The 18,645-nt window shown below is 38.9% G+C and overlaps 2 protein-coding genes across 2 annotated transcripts in view; both read left to right on the top strand.

The window, feature by feature from the left end:
- LOC113058741 (high affinity cationic amino acid transporter 1-like) overlaps positions 1-12,147 on the top strand; it is a 48,524-nt gene extending 36,377 nt beyond the window's left edge. The window contains exons 5-12 of the mRNA XM_026226923.1: positions 6,005-6,138; positions 6,322-6,544; positions 6,662-6,801; positions 8,698-8,800; positions 9,061-9,269; positions 9,368-9,519; positions 9,597-9,705; positions 11,087-12,147. Coding sequence (XP_026082708.1) covers positions 6,005-6,138; positions 6,322-6,544; positions 6,662-6,801; positions 8,698-8,800; positions 9,061-9,269; positions 9,368-9,519; positions 9,597-9,705; positions 11,087-11,268 — 1,252 coding nt within the window. The 3' untranslated portion in view covers positions 11,269-12,147. The remainder of the gene's footprint in view (positions 1-6,004; positions 6,139-6,321; positions 6,545-6,661; positions 6,802-8,697; positions 8,801-9,060; positions 9,270-9,367; positions 9,520-9,596; positions 9,706-11,086) is intronic.
- LOC113058743 (neutral amino acid transporter B(0)-like) overlaps positions 1-18,645 on the top strand; it is a 55,078-nt gene that overhangs the window by 14,663 nt on the left and 21,770 nt on the right. The gene's annotated exons all lie outside the window — the stretch shown is intronic.

The following is an 18,645-nucleotide window of genomic DNA, read 5'->3' as shown; positions in this document are numbered from 1 at the left end:
CGTCTGCTGTGGCAAAAGCTTGCATTGCTGTAAGGGAATCAGAAGGGAGTGTGAATGAATCATTGTTAAATGTTACACAGGTAAAAGAAGGTTCTGTTCTCATAGCTGTGTTTTTCGCCGTGGTATCAGCTTACTTGTTACCTAAAAAACACAAAATCATCACTTTTGGAATATTTGATGCATTTGCAGATAACAACTGACTTTGGTAGCAAAATTGCTTTTAACAATGCTGCTATTTTATCATGGTTTAAATCAGGCTTACCATCAGACTTTAGAAATTTCCTGTGTTTCCACAATGCCTCAAAATCATGACAAACCCCAAAAGAGTAACAAGATTTTGTGTGGTAACTGTTTGTCCTTCAGCAATTTTGCAAGCATTCTCTCAATGCTACTAATTCAACCGCTTGCACAGAGCAATGCGCAAGGAACACTCCAGATGTTATTGTTGCATATGCAGTGGTTACAGCTTAACTTGCTTTGTTTTTGCCAATTGTTTGGGTTTCTAGATGCTGAACCATCAATAAACAGAATTAAGTCAGCATTTTTTAAGGGGGTTTCTTTTAAATCTGGTCTTGGTGTACAGACCTGTTCAAATGTGGCAACACAATCATGTTCTTCCCCATCCTGCTTTGTAGGGAGCAGTGTGGCTGGATTTAACACTGTGCATCTTTTAATTGTGATGTTTAGCATTTCTAATAGTATTACATTGTACCTGAGCCAACTGACCCTTGACAAATGGGTTGTTTTCTGTTCCAACAGGATCACAGAGACTGTGTGTGGCACGAGCAAAGTCACGTCAGAGTTCCTCACAATTTCTTGTGAAGCTAAAAGCTTTATCTGCAAATGCAACCGCTGTAAGGCATTTTGGCATGCCTTCCGCTACCAGATCGAGCTTACTCAAAAAATAGGCCACAGGTCATACCCCTTGATCCTTTAACAGAACAGAAGTAATAAACCCATTCTCTCATCAACAGTTTGTACAAAATTTCTCTCTGGGTCTGGGAGTCACAGGGTTGGTGACGTTTGTAACAGTATTTTTAAGCAGAGCGAAATATGAACAAGTATTTCTTCGTTGCAGTGAGCAGAAACATGAGCAAGCATACTTTCTTAATTGCAGTGAGCTTTAGAGAAAATGCGTGTGCATTTCAGACTTATCTGTTTGTGCTGTGTGGCCTTGGTGGACTTTGCTCCCAACTCCCCCCTCCTTCTCCAGCTTCTGCGGTTGAAAGTCTCTGTTGTCAGTCTTTCTCAGCTTTCTCTGGTTCAGCCGCCATTTGGTTGATCCAATTGTGGACAGTGAAATTTTCCAATGTCCCCTCTCCACCATCAAAAGCAAACAAATGGATCAATCTGAGACAGTCTTTGTCCTCTGCATCCATGCGTGATTTTGGTGGTGTTCACTCTGACCGAAACGTCAGTCTTGATCCATTGACACAGTGTTTCCACTGCTTGACGATATGCTTCGTTGTGCCCGTTTCAAGTCTTTCTTGTTCCATGGTCAAGAGACCATCACAGTTCTTTAATTTGATTTAATTTGATTTAATGGTTTATTTAAAAGGGGACAGTGCAATTTCATAAAACACATGAACAAACATGGTTAAAAAATCCAGAATTAGCTAAAAGGCTATTTTTCATCTGTAGTCCCCTGGCCAAGATGTAAAAAAAAGCATTAAAATACGAACAAAAATATACATTTTACAAGTCTATGGCAAATTATAAATAAATGGCAAAAAATAAATGACACTGTAAAATAACTTAAGGTACACTGTACCTGTTACAATAATCAGACACACAAAAAACTAATTTTCAAAAATGGCTATAGTGTATCTAATATATAATACAGCTCAATAGGCTCGGCTTTTAATGTTGGCAGACATAATTGTTAATGAGCCAAATTTTCAATTTTTTTTGTAAAGGCCTTGTAAGTGTTGAGCTGTCTAACCTCCTCAGGTATAGAATTCCATTCAGTAGCGCTCCTCACTGACCAGGACGAGTGACTGAAAATGCTCCTGCGCAGAGGGATGACACAGTCCCCTCTGGCAGAGCCTTAAGTAATGCGCTCAGAACTGTTTCTTTGGCTGATGAACTCAGCCAGAGGAGCTGGTGCCAAATCATGTGTCACTTTGTATATGAGATTCAAATTTAAAAACGTATGTTCCAGTTTAAAAGGCTGTGTTTATTTAAAATTGCACAGTGATGACAGTGCCATGTTTTTTTTTGTTCATGATTTTAATGGCTTGTTTGTATAATGTTTCCAAAGGTCTTTTTGCGCTCTGACTTGCTTGAGACCAACTTGTAAAGCAGTAGCTGATCTGACTGAAAATCAAAATTTGTGCAGCTTCGGTTGACATGTCATTTCGAATTGAGCGGAAATTTGCAAGATTAAACTTGATTATTTTACATAATTTTTCAATATGGGCTTTAAAGGAGAGATGTAAATCTATTACTAAGCTAAGATATTTATATTGATTTACGATTCGTAATTTTTCTCCAGCAACTATTATGTCAGGATTAAATGAAGCTCTATTGGTTTTACTGAGGAAACATACCTACAGTTTTCGAAATATTTAGCTGCAGGCAGTTCTCCTGAAGCCAGGATGTAACACGAGTCATTGCTTTAGTAAGTTTATCTGCAACAATGTCTTTAGAGCAACCATGAACAAATAGAACGGTGTCATCCGCATACATTAAACATCTAAACAGCTTTAGATCTGGTGCTGACTCCGGTCATGGAGTATTTCATAATTCCGATGACATTTGGTTGATGTTGATGATGCTGTCGAAGTTGTGCTCGTCTTTGTCGGGTGGCAAGGACAGTGTTGCAGATGCAGTTGCTCTGTAGGATGGAGGCAGCGGTGGTGGCTGAATCTGGTGCTGCTGTGGCATAACATGTGGCATGTTTTAAAAAAAAGTAAAATAAAAATTCATATGTTTCTGAATCTTGTCTTTTTATTTGTTTTTCCGCTTATAATAATTTGTTTTTACATTTTTCTAAGCTCTCTTTTATTTTTTTTCAAGGGCTGTTAGGCTAAAGGTACCTTTTCTTTTTTTGGAAAACCATGATTCTCAACAGAGGGTATGATTTCCATAATAATTTCCCATATTTTTTTTTTCATGTCAACATTCCCAGACCCCATATTCGCAATACATGACTTTACCTGGAACGCGTCCTCTTTCCCTCACACGTAGTTGTCACTACTGTGTGGCTTCGCACTTACTCTGCTTCCTTGCAAGACGGTCCTGCTTACTCGCAGACCTATTTTCGCTTACCTGTTTTACTTACTCATGAAACGGGGTGGCTTGGACTTGCATCAATGGAGGTTTTAGGCCAGTAAAGTCTGGGAATACCAGATCTTAATTTTGCCATATTGAAATCCCAATTTGTAAATTTTCAAGGTTGTTTCAAATTTCAAAATCAGTCTCACTGTTTGTGAAGCAACAGTGAAGGTCCACAAGCCTTCAGATGTCAGTCCCCCTTCCCTGAAGCCTTTTGGGGTTTAGGGCTAAACCCTTTGTGGGTCTAGGGTGATCAGCCAACTAACATTCTCAGGTCCCGGACGATCAGCCGTGACATCCCGTCACTCGTCTCCAAGCTTGTTGTGGAAATTTTTATTCAATAACAATTTGTAGAGAAAAAAAAACAAAGAGTTTTGTCTTTGTATTGCTTTCATTCTCTGCAGAGAATGTTCTGGTTTACACACAGCTTGAGTCTGTGTGCAAAGAGAACAGACTCACAGCCCACTTTTTATAGTATGTAAAAAGATACATTTTAGGACAGATTAGGACCTTTGAGCCAATCATGTTGCTCAGTGCACATCACCCCGTAACACATGCACATCTCATGCACATTACATGGAAGATGTCTGGTTACTCTGAAAACTGCCCATACCTGGTACACAGTTTCCCTTTAAATTATGTTTTTCAACCTAAAGCAGTTGTGTGCACAAGTTACATAAAATAACTCAATTTCCCTATAGACTATATATACTATAACCATCAAAATAAAAGTCTGGTTTAATTTGAAGTCTATTTTTTTCAGTAGAATGTACATTGCTTACTACCACTACCACTACTACTACTACTAGACTTGTGCCGGTACTCGGTAATGCGATATATCACGGTAATGGATATGCACGATATTGTTATCATTGGCACTTCTAAATACCGCGAATAATTATATTACAAATTATTCTGAATTTGGAATGCATTTTAAGAATACTATTCCCATCAACTAGTCAAAATGCACAATACTGCTGTATGCTGCTTGAAAGACTCTGTGCGCTCTGATGTAAACAAGCACATAAGAGAAGCACATGGAGGAACACGTGAGAAACGTGCTGAATGAACGCACATTCACTCTCTGACAGCAAATGGTGCTAAACTGCAATTGAATATGTCCTTACCCTGGAAATCCCTTAAATAAACCAGCTGGACTACTTTCTGAAATAGCCATTCAGATTTGTGTATTTGATATGATGTTCAGATTTGATTAAGACTTAATAGGTTATTTTAATCTGGACTACAACGTGCCTTAGATATAGTTTGAAAATGTTTAGATTTTTTTTTATTGTTAATTCACACTTTACATCAGGGCTTCATTTTTAACATTGGTTAATTCATTGATTAACATTAACTGCCAATGACAAATTTTTCTGAACATTCATTAGTCTTAGGTATTCCAATATTTAACAACATGTTGTTAAAATGTAAAGTTGCAACTGTATTATTTTATGAGCTAACATGAACTATGACTTGTATTTTTTTAAAACAAAGATTAATAACTTGTGAATAATAAATTGTGAATGTTAATGGTTAACTAATGAGATTGTAAAGTGATACCTATGGGTCTTTATAGTTCTTTTCCACTTTAATCTGTGCAAAACGTTTTATATATATTTTTCTTTATTGTTTTATTTTATTAAAATGTTCAGTTATTTTTGTTATTAGAAAAAAGTTATTTAACCTATTATATTATATGATACTATATTTTGAGCACTTTTAAAAACTAAATTTAAATACCGTGATAATACCGTTTACCATGATAAAAGCAAACCGCAACCAGAAATTTTGATACCGGCATATCCCCAACTACTACTGCTAAAATGAAACCAACATTATTTTTTTAAAGATATAATCATGCAACAGTTCTTCTACAAATTTAAATTTTAATAGTAAATCCACTATGTTTGCCAAAAATAGTTTACTTAATTTTCAATAATTAAAGGATAAATGAAATTAACCAGACTTGAGGATGTTAACTCAAAATTGTCTTTGTAATGTTAGCAACTTTAGACACCTTCCGAGTGCTGTATTCATCTGCAGAACACTCAATCTCAGCATGTGTGTGTTGCTTGAGTTTAGCAGGTGGAAGAATGTCTCCAGCGTTTCTACCTGTGGTTGAGCTCAGCATGTGAGCACAGTTCAGTGGGTCGATCTGTGCCTTTATGACTTGTTCAATTTACATGTCATTCCTTTATGGAGAAATCTCTGCTCCTTGTGGCACCTTCTCCAGCAGTGCGGTTGTCTGGGCAGATTTCAATAGGTGAAGGTGTTCTCCTTGCTTACACACTGATTTGTGTAGGACACCTGAAAAGCATCTTAGTTGCCATTCAATGACTGAATTCTGATCAGCTTAATACCATCACCCATGGAGTAAGATAAAAACAAGTTATAAGTAAACATAGAAACAATAATAAAAAAAAGAAACCTTATGAATATATGTCAGCAAGTGCAGGTGGTACATCTGATGTTAAAAGTCTTTGAGGTCAAATATGGTAGAGTGGTCCCATGTAAGCATAAATTTCAGTATGAATGACTCAAAGAAATGCAGCAAGATAATTTGGAACTTGAGCATTACTGTAGAGGTATGCATCAATAAGTCATATAATTACAATAAGACTAATATTTAATCATTCTTCAAAATTGTAATGCTCCTAGAAATGGTTTATATTGTCCCCCTTGTCTGAGAGCCATACTGTAGCTTAGTACTTGTTTGTATTTCCAGTATGTCAGAGCGGCTGCCGTCTGAAGAGAGTTTGGGTGTGGGCGGCTTCATGCCGTTCGGTTTCTCTGGAGTTCTGTCTGGTGCTGCCACCTGTTTCTACGCTTTCATCTGGTTTGATTGTATCGCCACAACAAGTGAGTTCTACATCTTGATTCTGAATCTATTTTGAGTCTGAGATGCATTCTAAAACAACAGTAACATATAATGATCACATTTAAGTCCGATTTCATGTGGATGTGGTCATTTGAAGACATGTATAAGTCAAGTATTTCCTGTGTAAATAAAGGCCTTTTCCTCTCTCGTTCTCTGTGTTCCAGGTGAAGAGGTGAAGAATCCTCAGAGGGCCATACCTATTGGTATTGTAGCATCTCTTCTCATCTGTTTCGTTGCCTACTTTGGTGTATCAGCCGCCCTCACGATGATGATGCCGTACTACATGCTGGATAAGAACAGCCCTCTGCCCGTGGCCTTCAAATATGTGGGCTGGGAAGGAGCGACATACGCAGTGGCCGTTGGTTCCCTTTGTGCTTTGTCCACCAGGTAAGAACTACACAGGTGGTGTCTAAGTTCTGTTAGGGTTAGGGATTTGTTGTAGATGTTACGTGCACAAGCTAACTGCACTGCATGGTGTGAATCTGTTTCTCTGCCCTGAACTAGTCTGTTGGGCTCCATGTTCCCGATGCCCCGTGTAATTTGGGCTATGGCTGAAGACGGGCTGCTCTTCAAGTTCTTGGCCAACATCAATGAAAGATCCAAAACTCCTATAATGGCCACAGTAACCTCAGGCATAGTGGCAGGTGAGGACTCTCATTCATCTGCGAACAGACTCGCTCCTTTACAGATCTCACAGCGGTCCGGCCGACTACCTCTCAAACATGAACAAATATGAACTAAACTTATCCTCCAAGCTCCAGCAATGCCAAAAATGACCTATAGCCACGGCAGAACTGCATTTTCTGTGCTAACAGTCGGCTTTATATTAGCCTTTATGTTCAGAGAATTGCAGCATTGACAGTAAACTGTAAGTAGACTATACAAAGCAACACAGACCGACAGTTTGATCATGATTCTGAATAAAAAACATAAATTGTTAAACTTAAATCGAGGAGCTGAACTATAAGGGGTATATTGAGCTTTTGCTCTTCTTTAAATTCATCTTTTTCTGAACTGGGCTCGTGCTTGATGTTCAGATTGAGATCATATATCCACTGATCCTCCCTCCCCTGCTTGTGTAGTCTGCTGGGCTCCGTTCCCACTGCCACACATTATCTTTGCCATCGCAAATGACGATCTGATGTTCACCTTCCTGTCTCGCGTCAGTGAGAGGAAGACGCCCGTCATCGCCACCATGGTGGCAGGGCTTCTGTCTGGTAAGCGTAGAGGAGAAACGAATTAACCCTTAAGGCCTGTTCACACCAAGCACGATAACTAAAGATAACGATAAAGATATAGTTCTAAAAATCTTTTTTTTTTTTTTTTGGGCTGCGGCTCGACGTCGACTTCCTCCTCATTTTGTTCTCCCTCTTCTCTCATGGGGTTCCTCAGAGGATGACCATTTCTTGGTCTCGTCAACAGTCATGTCATGGTCCCGGTAGTGAGTCCAGAAGCAAGTAGGCATGAGCTGCCGGCTCTCTTCTGGCACAGCATATTTCTCGTCTAAAGGCGGACACACACCGGATGAGAAGCACTGTGCTGCGTTTAGTACATCTCGAGGTATCGCACACCAGACGCGCAGATTCTATATGCACAAGCTCAATTTCCAGCTAATTTAATATAAAACTATGCAGATGGAGCTCTGTGGCGCAGCAGGAATATGAACAGCCTCCTGAGTCGTAGCTGGGGACAGATGCCAAATGTCACCGCCGGCATGCATACACTTATAGAAAACAATGTGTTCGGATTTTAAAAACTTGGCGCTGCGCTTCTCGTCCGGTGTGTGACCCCCTTAAAATAGATATGATGCCAGTTTTCAGGTTGGCTGTCAGTTGTCTGTCCTCATCCGATGTGGCCAATGTGTCGTCTTTAATTAGACGTGACTCTCTTGGTACGAAGCATAGTAGCTGCGTTCAGTTTTTAATTATGGTGTATGCTCTCTTTTAAACAAAATTATTTATAATTATTCTTTTTACTCATTTCAAATAAATATTTTAAGAAAAAACAAATACTTAAAAATCAAAACATGGGTGGGGACGGTGTCATGGTTGGAAAGTGATGTAACCGATGTTGCGGCTTAAAACCGGTATCACCGTCAACACCGTCTATCGTGGCAAGACTAGTGAGTTAGAGTTTTTTTTACGTTTTATTCAGCAAGGATGCATTAAATTGATCAAAAGTGACAGTAAAGGCGTTGTTACAAAGGATGAACTGTAAAATGTCAACATTGAAGATGTTGCAGCAAATCAGCATATTAGAATGATTTCTGAAAGATCACGTGGAACGGACGACTGATGTAATGACTGCTTTAAAATCAGGAATAAGTTACATTTAAAAATATATTAAAACAGAAAACGGTCATTTGAAATTGTTATAACATTTAACAGTATTACTGTTTTTACTGTATGTTTAATCAAATAAATACAGCTTTGGTGAGAGATAAGAGACTTTATTTTATTTATTTATTTTTAACAAAGAAATCTTACCCAACCCAAATGTTTGAAGATTGTCCTGCAGTAACACTCCTCTTCTCTCCTCAGCGGTGATGGCTTTCCTGTTTGATCTGAAGGATCTGGTTGACCTCATGTCCATTGGCACTCTGCTGGCTTACACACTAGTCGCGGCCTGTGTCTTAGTCTTGAGGTGCGCCTGCAGATTTATTCCTGTCATACAAGAGTTTGATATTTCTGCAGTCTGACATTGCAAGTACTTTTTAAATTGAATTAAATTTTTGCAATTAGCAGATGCTTTTATCCAAAGCAACTTACAGTGCGTTCAGGCTAACATTTTTTACCTATCATGTGCTGCCTGGGAATCGAACCCACAACCTTGCGCTGCAAAAATATATTGTATTAGTGGTTTTAGTTTTAGTAATAACCCTACTATATATTCCTCTTTCTCAGGTACCAGCCAGAGCAGCCCAGTGTGAATGTCCAGTATCAGAGAGCCAGCTGTCAGGAGGAAACCGAGGCCGAATCCATTAACGGGAGCAGTGCTGGTTTCCTGCCTGGATCTCAGGATCTCTGCACCCTCAGCAACCTTCTGTTCCCCAAAAATGAGGAGCCGTCTCGTCTCTCCGGCTTCACCGTCAACATCTGCACCAGTGTGTTAGGTCAGACACATGCAGATGCACGTTTAGAAATAATCAGCTCACACATTAATTTTAGCAGCCGTGACTTCTTCACAATGTTTCACTTCCTCCCTCTGCAGGTGTTCTGGTGTGTGTGTTCTGTGTCGTGGCAGTTCAGGGTGGATTTCAGATCTGGGTTCTTGCGGTTCTTGTAACTCTGGCTTTGGCTTGTTTAATCATCACCATGTTAATATGCCGGCAGCCTGAGAGCAAGACAAAGCTGTCTTTTAAGGTAAACACATACCTGTATGCACACACAGAGAGAGTTTTATAATGGGCGTTTATAGCGGTTTGTATGCTTGTACCCAGGTTCCTCTGCTGCCGTTCCTCCCCGTCCTCAGCATGTTCATTAATGTGTACCTGATGATGCAGCTGGACAGAGGCACCTGGATGCGCTTCACCATCTGGATGGCCTTAGGTAAGTCAATAAACATGGAAAAAACACTGAGACTTTGTGTCTGAACCACACGCAAGGAATTCAGTATTTCCAACAGGACTTTTTGTGAGCAAAATTAAGAACTCAAACCCTTTTTCTGTTACCAGACGTCTTTGGATTTCCAAGCTGAATATATTTACTATTATCATTCTTTTATAACTAGACATTAATGTATTGCGCTTAAGTGGTAGAGCATTGCGTTAGCAGCGCAAGGTTGTGGGTTCGATTCCCAGGGAGCACATGTTAGGTGAAAAATTGTTAGCCTGAAAGTACTGTAAGTCGCTTTGGATAAAAGCGTCTGCTAAATGCATTTTTTTTTTTTTTTTATTTAATTTAATTTAAAACAACAAATAAAAATAATAATAATGTTTAAATTATGTTACCATTTTAAATTGTTCAAGTATTAAGCCTTTTTGAAAGAAGTATCTCCTGGTCATTTGTTTGATCAAAAATGTAGTAAATGGTAAAATGTAGTATAGTAACAAGTAATAAAATATTACAATTTTAAATAACTGTTAATCATTTTTTATAAAAAAAAAATAATAATAACTTAATATATTAATCATTGTAATATATTTTAAAATGTAATTTATACATTTTATGGTAAAACAAGAAAAATTTCTTATTGATGTTGAAAACAGATTAATGAATAGACTGACATGACAAAAAAAAAAAAAAAATGGGATTAGATTATTAAAAAATACTTTTATTACAGAAGGACATTAAAATTGCTCAAAAGTGATTTATAACGATAAAGTGAATTCTGTTTCATTTATTTGAGAGAAATTATAAATTGCTGTCTATATTACTGTTGTATTTGAATGATACTAATGAAGCAACATTATTAATAACTGGGCACCAAGACTGTTTTGCATCACAGGAATACATTTCTGATCACATTAATGCCGTCTTGGTTGAGCATAAGAGACTGTTGTTGTTGTTGTTTTTTAGTAGTAAAAATCTTAATTTCTTCATCTCGCAAGAGTTAAGAGTTTGTGACAGCAGGTTTACAAATGCTTCCCGTTACAAATCTAGTGAAATGCTGTCAACTACTGTCCACAAAAGTAGAAGAAATGATGCAATCGCCAAAAATGTTTCATAATACCAAAATGCATGTCAAACTCCCGGCGCATGCAGAGATGCTTAAAAAACTGGAACATGAGCTGCTCACGTGTAATTGAACACAGTGCTGCCCTTCATTCACGTCTAGTCACACAGCATTGAATGGCTGATTACTGTGACATAAAAAAATTCAATAAATTGGTGCAGTTATTAATAACGATCATAGTAAACTGATTATAGACAGAAAGCAAGTACAATGTCCTCTGCTCTCTCTGACCTTCTTAGTTTTTTTTCTTTCTAGGTTTTGTTATTTATTTTTGCTATGGGATCTGGCACAGCACAGAGGCGGCTCTGGCCAGTAACGACACTGAAGGCATCAACACCTTCAAACCCACAGAGACAAACGGAGCTGCCACACCTGAGAAAGAGGCTTTCTTGAGCAACGGTTTTAGTGCCAGAGCCGAGGAGAGCAGTGACCCTTGAGAAAACACAATACCAAACCGAGAGCTGCTGTTGACCTTCAAGACCGTGTCATTTATGTGTTACTGTAGGTACCAAGAAACTTGAAGCAGCATTACAACATGACGATTATTTAGCAGATGAATTGCCTGTTTTCTGGTAGAACATGAAGTACAGAATTAATGTTGATTATAATGTGTACACAAGGTTGTGGTGTGCATTTTGGATGTTGGGTTCTAAGGATGCACCGATTTATTAATGTCCAGTTATTCAGAAATACATCTGCTGACACGCTCGAAAACACTGACAATTACCCAGCTTCAGAAGAAATATCAATTTAACTTTCTCTGATATTTCAAATATTTATTTAGCTAATTCAGTGTTCTCAATATGAGAAGGTTTTCATGCTGCAAATCGCAGCTCTGCTGTGAAGTCAGTGACTTTTATTTTCTTTATTTTTTTTGATAGGTTTTTACCTGTCCAGTGCCTTTTCTCACCCTTTTTTATTGACCATGCTAATGTCTCCTAGCACTGAAAAAGACTTTTAGTGGCTGATACCAGAGACATTTGTCAGACTTTGAGGCAGTTGCCGAACCATTGGGATAGGAACATCTCTGTTCTGAGGGATTGTAATGCTTGCATGTTACATTTTTTGTAGTTTTACTCTTGCATCTGGTGTTGGACTAAAACATTTTGTACAGTATTCTAAGATTTTTGTGCATTGCACTTTTATTGTCCATATTTTAGTCTGTTGTTTGTATAGAAGCACAAAAAAAGGCAAAGAATTGGTGATTGTTTTGAATATGGGTAGCCGATCTGCGTAAACTGAAACCGATTGCATAAACCAAAATCTGATTTTGCAGACATATTTTTGCGTTTCAGTACATTTTCTGCAGAGTATTTTTAAGTACTTAAAAACATTTGAAGGGAACTGTGTATATATACTGTAAATATTTGTTGTTTTTCTTGCAATAAATTATTTTCTTTTTTGTAAAGAGGGTTTCTGTGTTTTTTTTTTTTTTTTTTTTTTTTTTTTGTGCACTGCATCTATTTAAACGGATATGATTTAACGTCAAAAAACGTACTTTTACACTGCAAGTGAGCAACGCTGTGAATTTTTTTCACTTTCAAAATTGTCACCGCATTTAAATGTTAAATTTAAATGTTCCAGTTTCAGCACAAGTCACGCTCAATCTACAAATGCTGTAAAGGCTAATTACTCTAATCAGCACAGATTTATCTGACATCTGGACCTGTGTAATAGTTAACGTCATGACCGGTACGGTTTTTATCATAATATAGACTGACCATGTTAAACATTTATTCATAAATACAGAGCACCATGAACGCCAGCCATCTCCTCTGTGTGAGGAACTCCTTTATGATATATTCTGAAAGCCGATACTGAAAGTTTTATGACTCAGAAGTCTTATTTACATTTATTTAGTGATTACCCAGTGATCTTGTGTGAAAACATTTATAGGCCTACATAATTAGTTCAGTTAGAAATCAAAATACAATGTTTTGAGGAAGAACTAAATTATTTTACACCCTTGGATTGATTTATATAATAAATAACACCTACTGTGTTGCACAGAAAAGTCAAATCCAGGAATGTCTAGATCGTGCAGCAGAGGGCAGAGTGATGCAGAGAATGATTATTGCTGTTGAAACTCGCTGACCCAAGAAATCAACAGCAAGCCTTCGAAAATTTTTACATGCATCTACAAAAAATCTTTGAATGTTAATGATGCATCCTGTTTTTCAAGGCCATGTTTCTTATTAAAATTGATTGTGTATGGTTTTACCCTGTACTTGGCATAAAGAGCTTGTTGGTTAAGGTTTGTCTGGAAAGCATAACCATGTTAGTTCAGTCCGTGGCCTTTTAAAGGCATCCATGTATTCTGATTTCTGTTTGCAGGTATTATTAACAGTTAGTCTGTCTGTGCTTTGGTTAAACCAAGAGAGTGTAAATATGAAAAGCTGTTAACTTCTGTTTAAATATGCTTGAGTTTGGCATCACTATTGAGCAATCATTATTGTGTCACTGAGAAATGCATTTGGCCTCAGGCTCCTCTTACAACGTCGACTGTCCTCTCTGTGCTGTGAATGCTTCTGGTTTCTTAATAACCCTATAGCAAAGATTGCAGATTCCATTCATAAGGATCTGTGCAAAATGTCAACACATAAAAAATAAAATCAGTTTCAAAGATATTTGATGAATAAAGCCGTTCGGAAGTGAGATAGATTACAATCCATTGTCAATTAATGAATAACTCCAGGCAATGCAATTTAGTTTAATATTTAGTCTAACAAATACACCTGATGTGCAGTACTCCCCACATCTGCATATTATTATGAACGTGGCTTGGCGTATGGTGCGTAGGTGTAGGTGTGTTTTATTGCGTTGTTTGACAGGTTGAACCCAAGGAGATCTATACTGTGTAAAGAGAGCTGTCTGTTAGCATTCCCTCACAAGTATTTGAAATCTGACATCTTGGAAATGACCACTTAGTCCAGCACACAGGTGTTTTTCAATCAATACGGCTATATTGCAGAAACTTCCTATATTCATTCTTTTGATTTAAGATTTGGATTCTAATGGCCATGTCCCAGGAGGAAATTTTAACTGGAACGCTCCTTCAGGTCGTATTCATCGTGTATCATCACTCATTTCTTATAGACAACACTTGGAGGTCTTTAGTCCCCGAGTTTTTAGACTACAAAGAATTATCTGCATAAAAAAGCCACCAGGGCTTAGACAGTGGTATTTTGTTCAGTTTGATGTTGTCTGGGTTTTTATGGAAGGCTCCCTCAGTGCATGTTCTCAGAGACTCTCACACTGGAGGCTCAGACACTGACCCCCGCTGTGACCCTCTGTTACGCTTCCTACATGCTAGCATTCCACTGCTCCTCTCTCTTCCTACATCTTAGATATAAACCATTTAGTCGTTACCATCTATCCCACTCAGTTTCACGCATAATTAAAAGAAAATGACATTGTTCATTTTTTTACTGGTCGGATGCTGAACACGCTGTTAGTCACTCTGCAGGAAAGTGCATTACTGCGTTGATCTTAAACAAAATAACTGAGAGCGCGCAGGATGCTTCTCACCTTCACTGATTCCCCTGTGACTGCTGTGCACACTGTGTTAAAGGTGTATACTCTGTCAATAAGATGTTATTTGTTTTGTTTTTGGATTCAAAATACAATAAAAATGGAATTCATGCATACTTTAATGATGAGCATGTAGATGTTTTTAATATGTGCATTAAATTTCATCATGATTTTTGATGACGAGCTGTCATGATCCGGTCACTGCACATCCGTTTATTCACCACACAGACTTTCACACGACACAGTACACATTTCCCATAAACCCCTGCGTAGGAACTCATTATTGAGCCACACCTGTTTCCTATCAGTGACCCTATAAAGGTTGCACACATCACACCGTGAAGTTTTGTTTAGTTCTGTCTGGCATTTCCAAGTGCTTTCCTAGTGTTTGTTCCTTCTGTGTTTGACTTTGGATTGTGTATACAGACTTTGATTCTCTGCAACCTGCCCCGACCTTTTCCTGGTACTGTTTCTGAATTTGGATGTACCCTGCATACCTGTCGCTGTTATCTGAACATTGCCTGTTTGACCACTCTGTTAATAAAGTACTGTACATGGATCCGAACGTCTCTGACTCCTCGTTACAGAAGACTTGACCAAACCAGGATCCAGCAGCCTTAAAGAGTACATCCAGGTCAGTCATGAACCCAGTAGCCCAAATGATGTGTCTACGTCAAGGAATTCGGCCCATCGAGGACTATGTGAGGGACTTTGAGTTGGCCCATTTGTCTATCATGGACGAGATATGCCTGATGATATTTTTTTCGTGGTGGCCTATCTGAGCCGCTCGGCTCACTCATGCCTTTGCATAATCCTCACTGGACTCTGCAGTTTTACATTGATCTGGCACTCCAGCTGAGCAGCTCTGCATATACTGTGGGTGTTGTGGAGGAGGAGTACAGCACTTTTGCCATATCCACCACTCCTGGGCCTCGTCTTGTGATGGCCGCCAGCCCAGAGCCACTGCACAAGGTGGCAGCCAATCTGGCATTCCAGTACAAAATGGCAGCCACAGTTGATCTTCCCGAGTCAAGTCAGGTTCCCGTCAACCATCCAGAGTCAAGTCAGGTTCCCGTCAACCGCCCAGAAACAAGTCAGGTTCCCGTCGACCGCCCAGAGTCAGGTCTGATCACCACTGACCACCCATGAATCAAGTAAAACCACAGTTAAACTTCATGAGTCAAGTCACCGTTGATCTTCCAGAATCAAGGTGCAGTCACAGTAGATCTTTATGAGCCCAGTCAAATCACTACCAATCTTCCAGAAATTCTTCACGTCTCAACAGATCTTCCAGAGCTTCATCATACCACAACAGATCATCCAGAGCCTCGTCATGTCTCAGCTGAACTTCTAGAGCCTTGTCACATCCTGTCTGTTGAGGTGTCAGTAGTATCCATAGATGAATTCTCATCCTATCCTGTCACGACCATGGAGGCCATCAATGAACTCCCCACCTGTCCCATCACGGCTATGGAGGCCACCTATGAACACACATTCTGTCCAGTCACGGCTATGGAGGCCGTCTATGAACTCTCGTTCATTCTGGTCATGACTATGAAGGCCATGTGTGAACTTTCTACCTGCTTTATCATGGCCACAGAGGCCACCATTAATCTGTGTTATCTGTTCCATTCCCACTTAACCAGACTTGCTCTCCTGTGCCATCGACTCCGCTGTGGTGGTCCTCTGCTCCGGCCTGGTGGGCTTCTGTCCCATCTGCTTGGCTGTGGTGATCCTCTCCTCTGCCTTGGTGGGCTCCAGCTGCACCTGCTCCGCCCTGGTGGGCTTCTGTCTCATCTGCTCAGCTGTGGTGGTCCTCTGCTCCGCCCTGGTCGGCTTTAGTTCCATCTGCCCTGGCCCAGTGGGCTCCAGTTCTGCCTTCCCTGGCCTGGTGGGGTCCAGTTCCGTCTGCTCCGCCCTGGTGGATGCCTGTTCTGTTGCCTCTGGTCTGGTGGATGCCTGTTCAGTCAACTCCACCGGTGCTTCCTGGTCCCCGGCCACTCCACTTCCACACAGACCTGGCCTTCCATCCCTCCCCCTGTTCAGCCTCCACCGCCCTCCTAGAGTGATGTCATGATCCGGTCACTCCATATCCATTTATTCACCACACAGACTTTCACACGACACAGTACACCCTGGACTACATTTCCCATAAACCCCTGCCTAGGAATTCATTATTGAACCACACCTGTTTCCTATCAGTGACCCTATAAAGGTTGCACTCATCCACACTCACATTGTGAAGTCTTGTTTAGTTCTGTCTGGCATTTCCAAGCGTTTTCCTAGTGTTTGTTCCTTCCATGTTTGACTTTGGATTGTGTATACAGACTTTGATTCTCTGCCATCTGCCCTGACCTTTTCCTGGTACTGTTTCTGAATTTGGATGTACCCTGCATACCTGTCGCTGTTATCTGAACATTGCCTGTTTGACCACTCTGTTAATAAAGTACTGCACATGGATCCGCACATCTCTGACTCCTCGTTACACCAGCATTTGGAAAATATTTATGATATTATATTATTTTCTTTTTTCCCATTGCACACTGTATACATTAATGGTTGTGTCATGGTTAAGGGCAATTTTTTTTTTTACTTTCTTATACTTTTTCATTCAACAAAAACAGCTGGAATCCAAAGAGAATATATCTAAGAATTTGTGTCTTAAAGGAATAGTTTGTCCAAAAAATTTATTCTGTCATGTTGTTCCAAACCTGAATTTCTTTCTTCTGTTGAACACACAAGTTGGTAAAAAAAAAAAAACAGCTGCTTGTATCCATTTCAATTTTCACTTCCATATTATTTTCCCCCATACTATGATGGTCATCGGCCGCCAGCAACAGACTGGTTACCAATTTTCTTTAAAACTGCTTCTTTTAAAGTGACATGCTGTAACTAATGTTGTGATGAATGTTAGTCATCAATGGAGTTCTGAATAAAGAGCCAATAGTTCTATAGCAACTGATGGAGTTTATGTATGAGAGGTTACAGACCTGTATACATTGCATCATCTGTGTTAGTATTAGATCAGGATTAGTTCTATAAACTGGGCCATCTGTTAGTGTAGAAGAGTAGCAGTCATATTCGACCCTGCACTTTGAATAACAGGATTAAGAAGCCATGTAATTCCAGGACTCCAGAGAAAGAGAGGTAAAACAATACCATCACACATTTCTAAATGATATCTGTGTTATTGTTTTCTGGGATGTAGCTATAGAAGCTTACCACTTGGATTGTTATTCCAGCAAATCTCAGCACTGTGTTTTCTACGAGCCATGTAAGGTTTTGAACTCTAGTCAGATTAGATCAACGATGGCAAAGAGTCAACCGTAGATCAGTCTGTCATCAGTCTGTTAGCTGGAAATCTTTGTTAATCTAGTGGCATGAGCAAACATTTCAAACGTGCTAGGTCATTTACAGATGTGGCGATGTTTAAAGGTCTAGAAGTCCAGAGGTGTCAGAGTCATGATGAACATCAGTCAACAGAATCAAACTGTTCAAAGAAGTGGGAGGTGTCTTCTCAAACTGAATTGTTGTGTTGGTGCCCTTGACAATGCTCCCACAGCTATTTCACCCGCTTTACAAACTCAGTGATGCAAAAGCCAGACAACTGTCTCTCTGGACCACCTGTGGATTTCTTGGGAAATCCAGTCCAGCTTGTCTGCATATCCCCAGGGCTACAAAAGATACACAACAAATGAAATCGGAGCATCTTCCTGAGACAATGTTTTATAGACTTTATGAGCTGCAGTATTAGCTGATTTAGTGGCTGCATTATAGACATTACTGTACCTTAATACAAATGGTATTTCAAATGTTCCCATGATATTAAAGCAGTTTGGAATGCCTGGGAATATTTATAATTATTAACAGACACTTACAGAAGTTCATCTTATTCACTAGTTATATTGGGTAGTTTTTATGTAATTGTTATTTACATTACATTTACATTCAGTGACTGAAATGCTTGGGGAAATTATTAGTTAATTATTAGTTAAATTATGAGTTAAAAAAGTAAAAAAATAAAATAAATGTAGGCTATATTTTTTTAAAACATATATATATATATATATATATATATATATATATATATATATATATATATATATATATATATATATATATATATATAAATCACATGATTTAAAAAAAAATATAGCCTATAATTATTTTTGAAACTATTTTTTTACTTTTTTAACTAACAATTTGAACACATTATTTGGTTGATATGCCAAAGCTTTTCCATTTTTACACACACACACACACACACACACACACACACACAC

This window comes from Carassius auratus, chromosome 40, assembly GCF_003368295.1.
Source record: "Carassius auratus strain Wakin chromosome 40, ASM336829v1, whole genome shotgun sequence".
Taxonomy (NCBI): Eukaryota; Metazoa; Chordata; class Actinopteri; order Cypriniformes; family Cyprinidae; genus Carassius; species Carassius auratus.
Note: the sequence above shows the minus strand (reverse complement) of the source record. Positions and strands in the feature narration are given on the sequence as shown.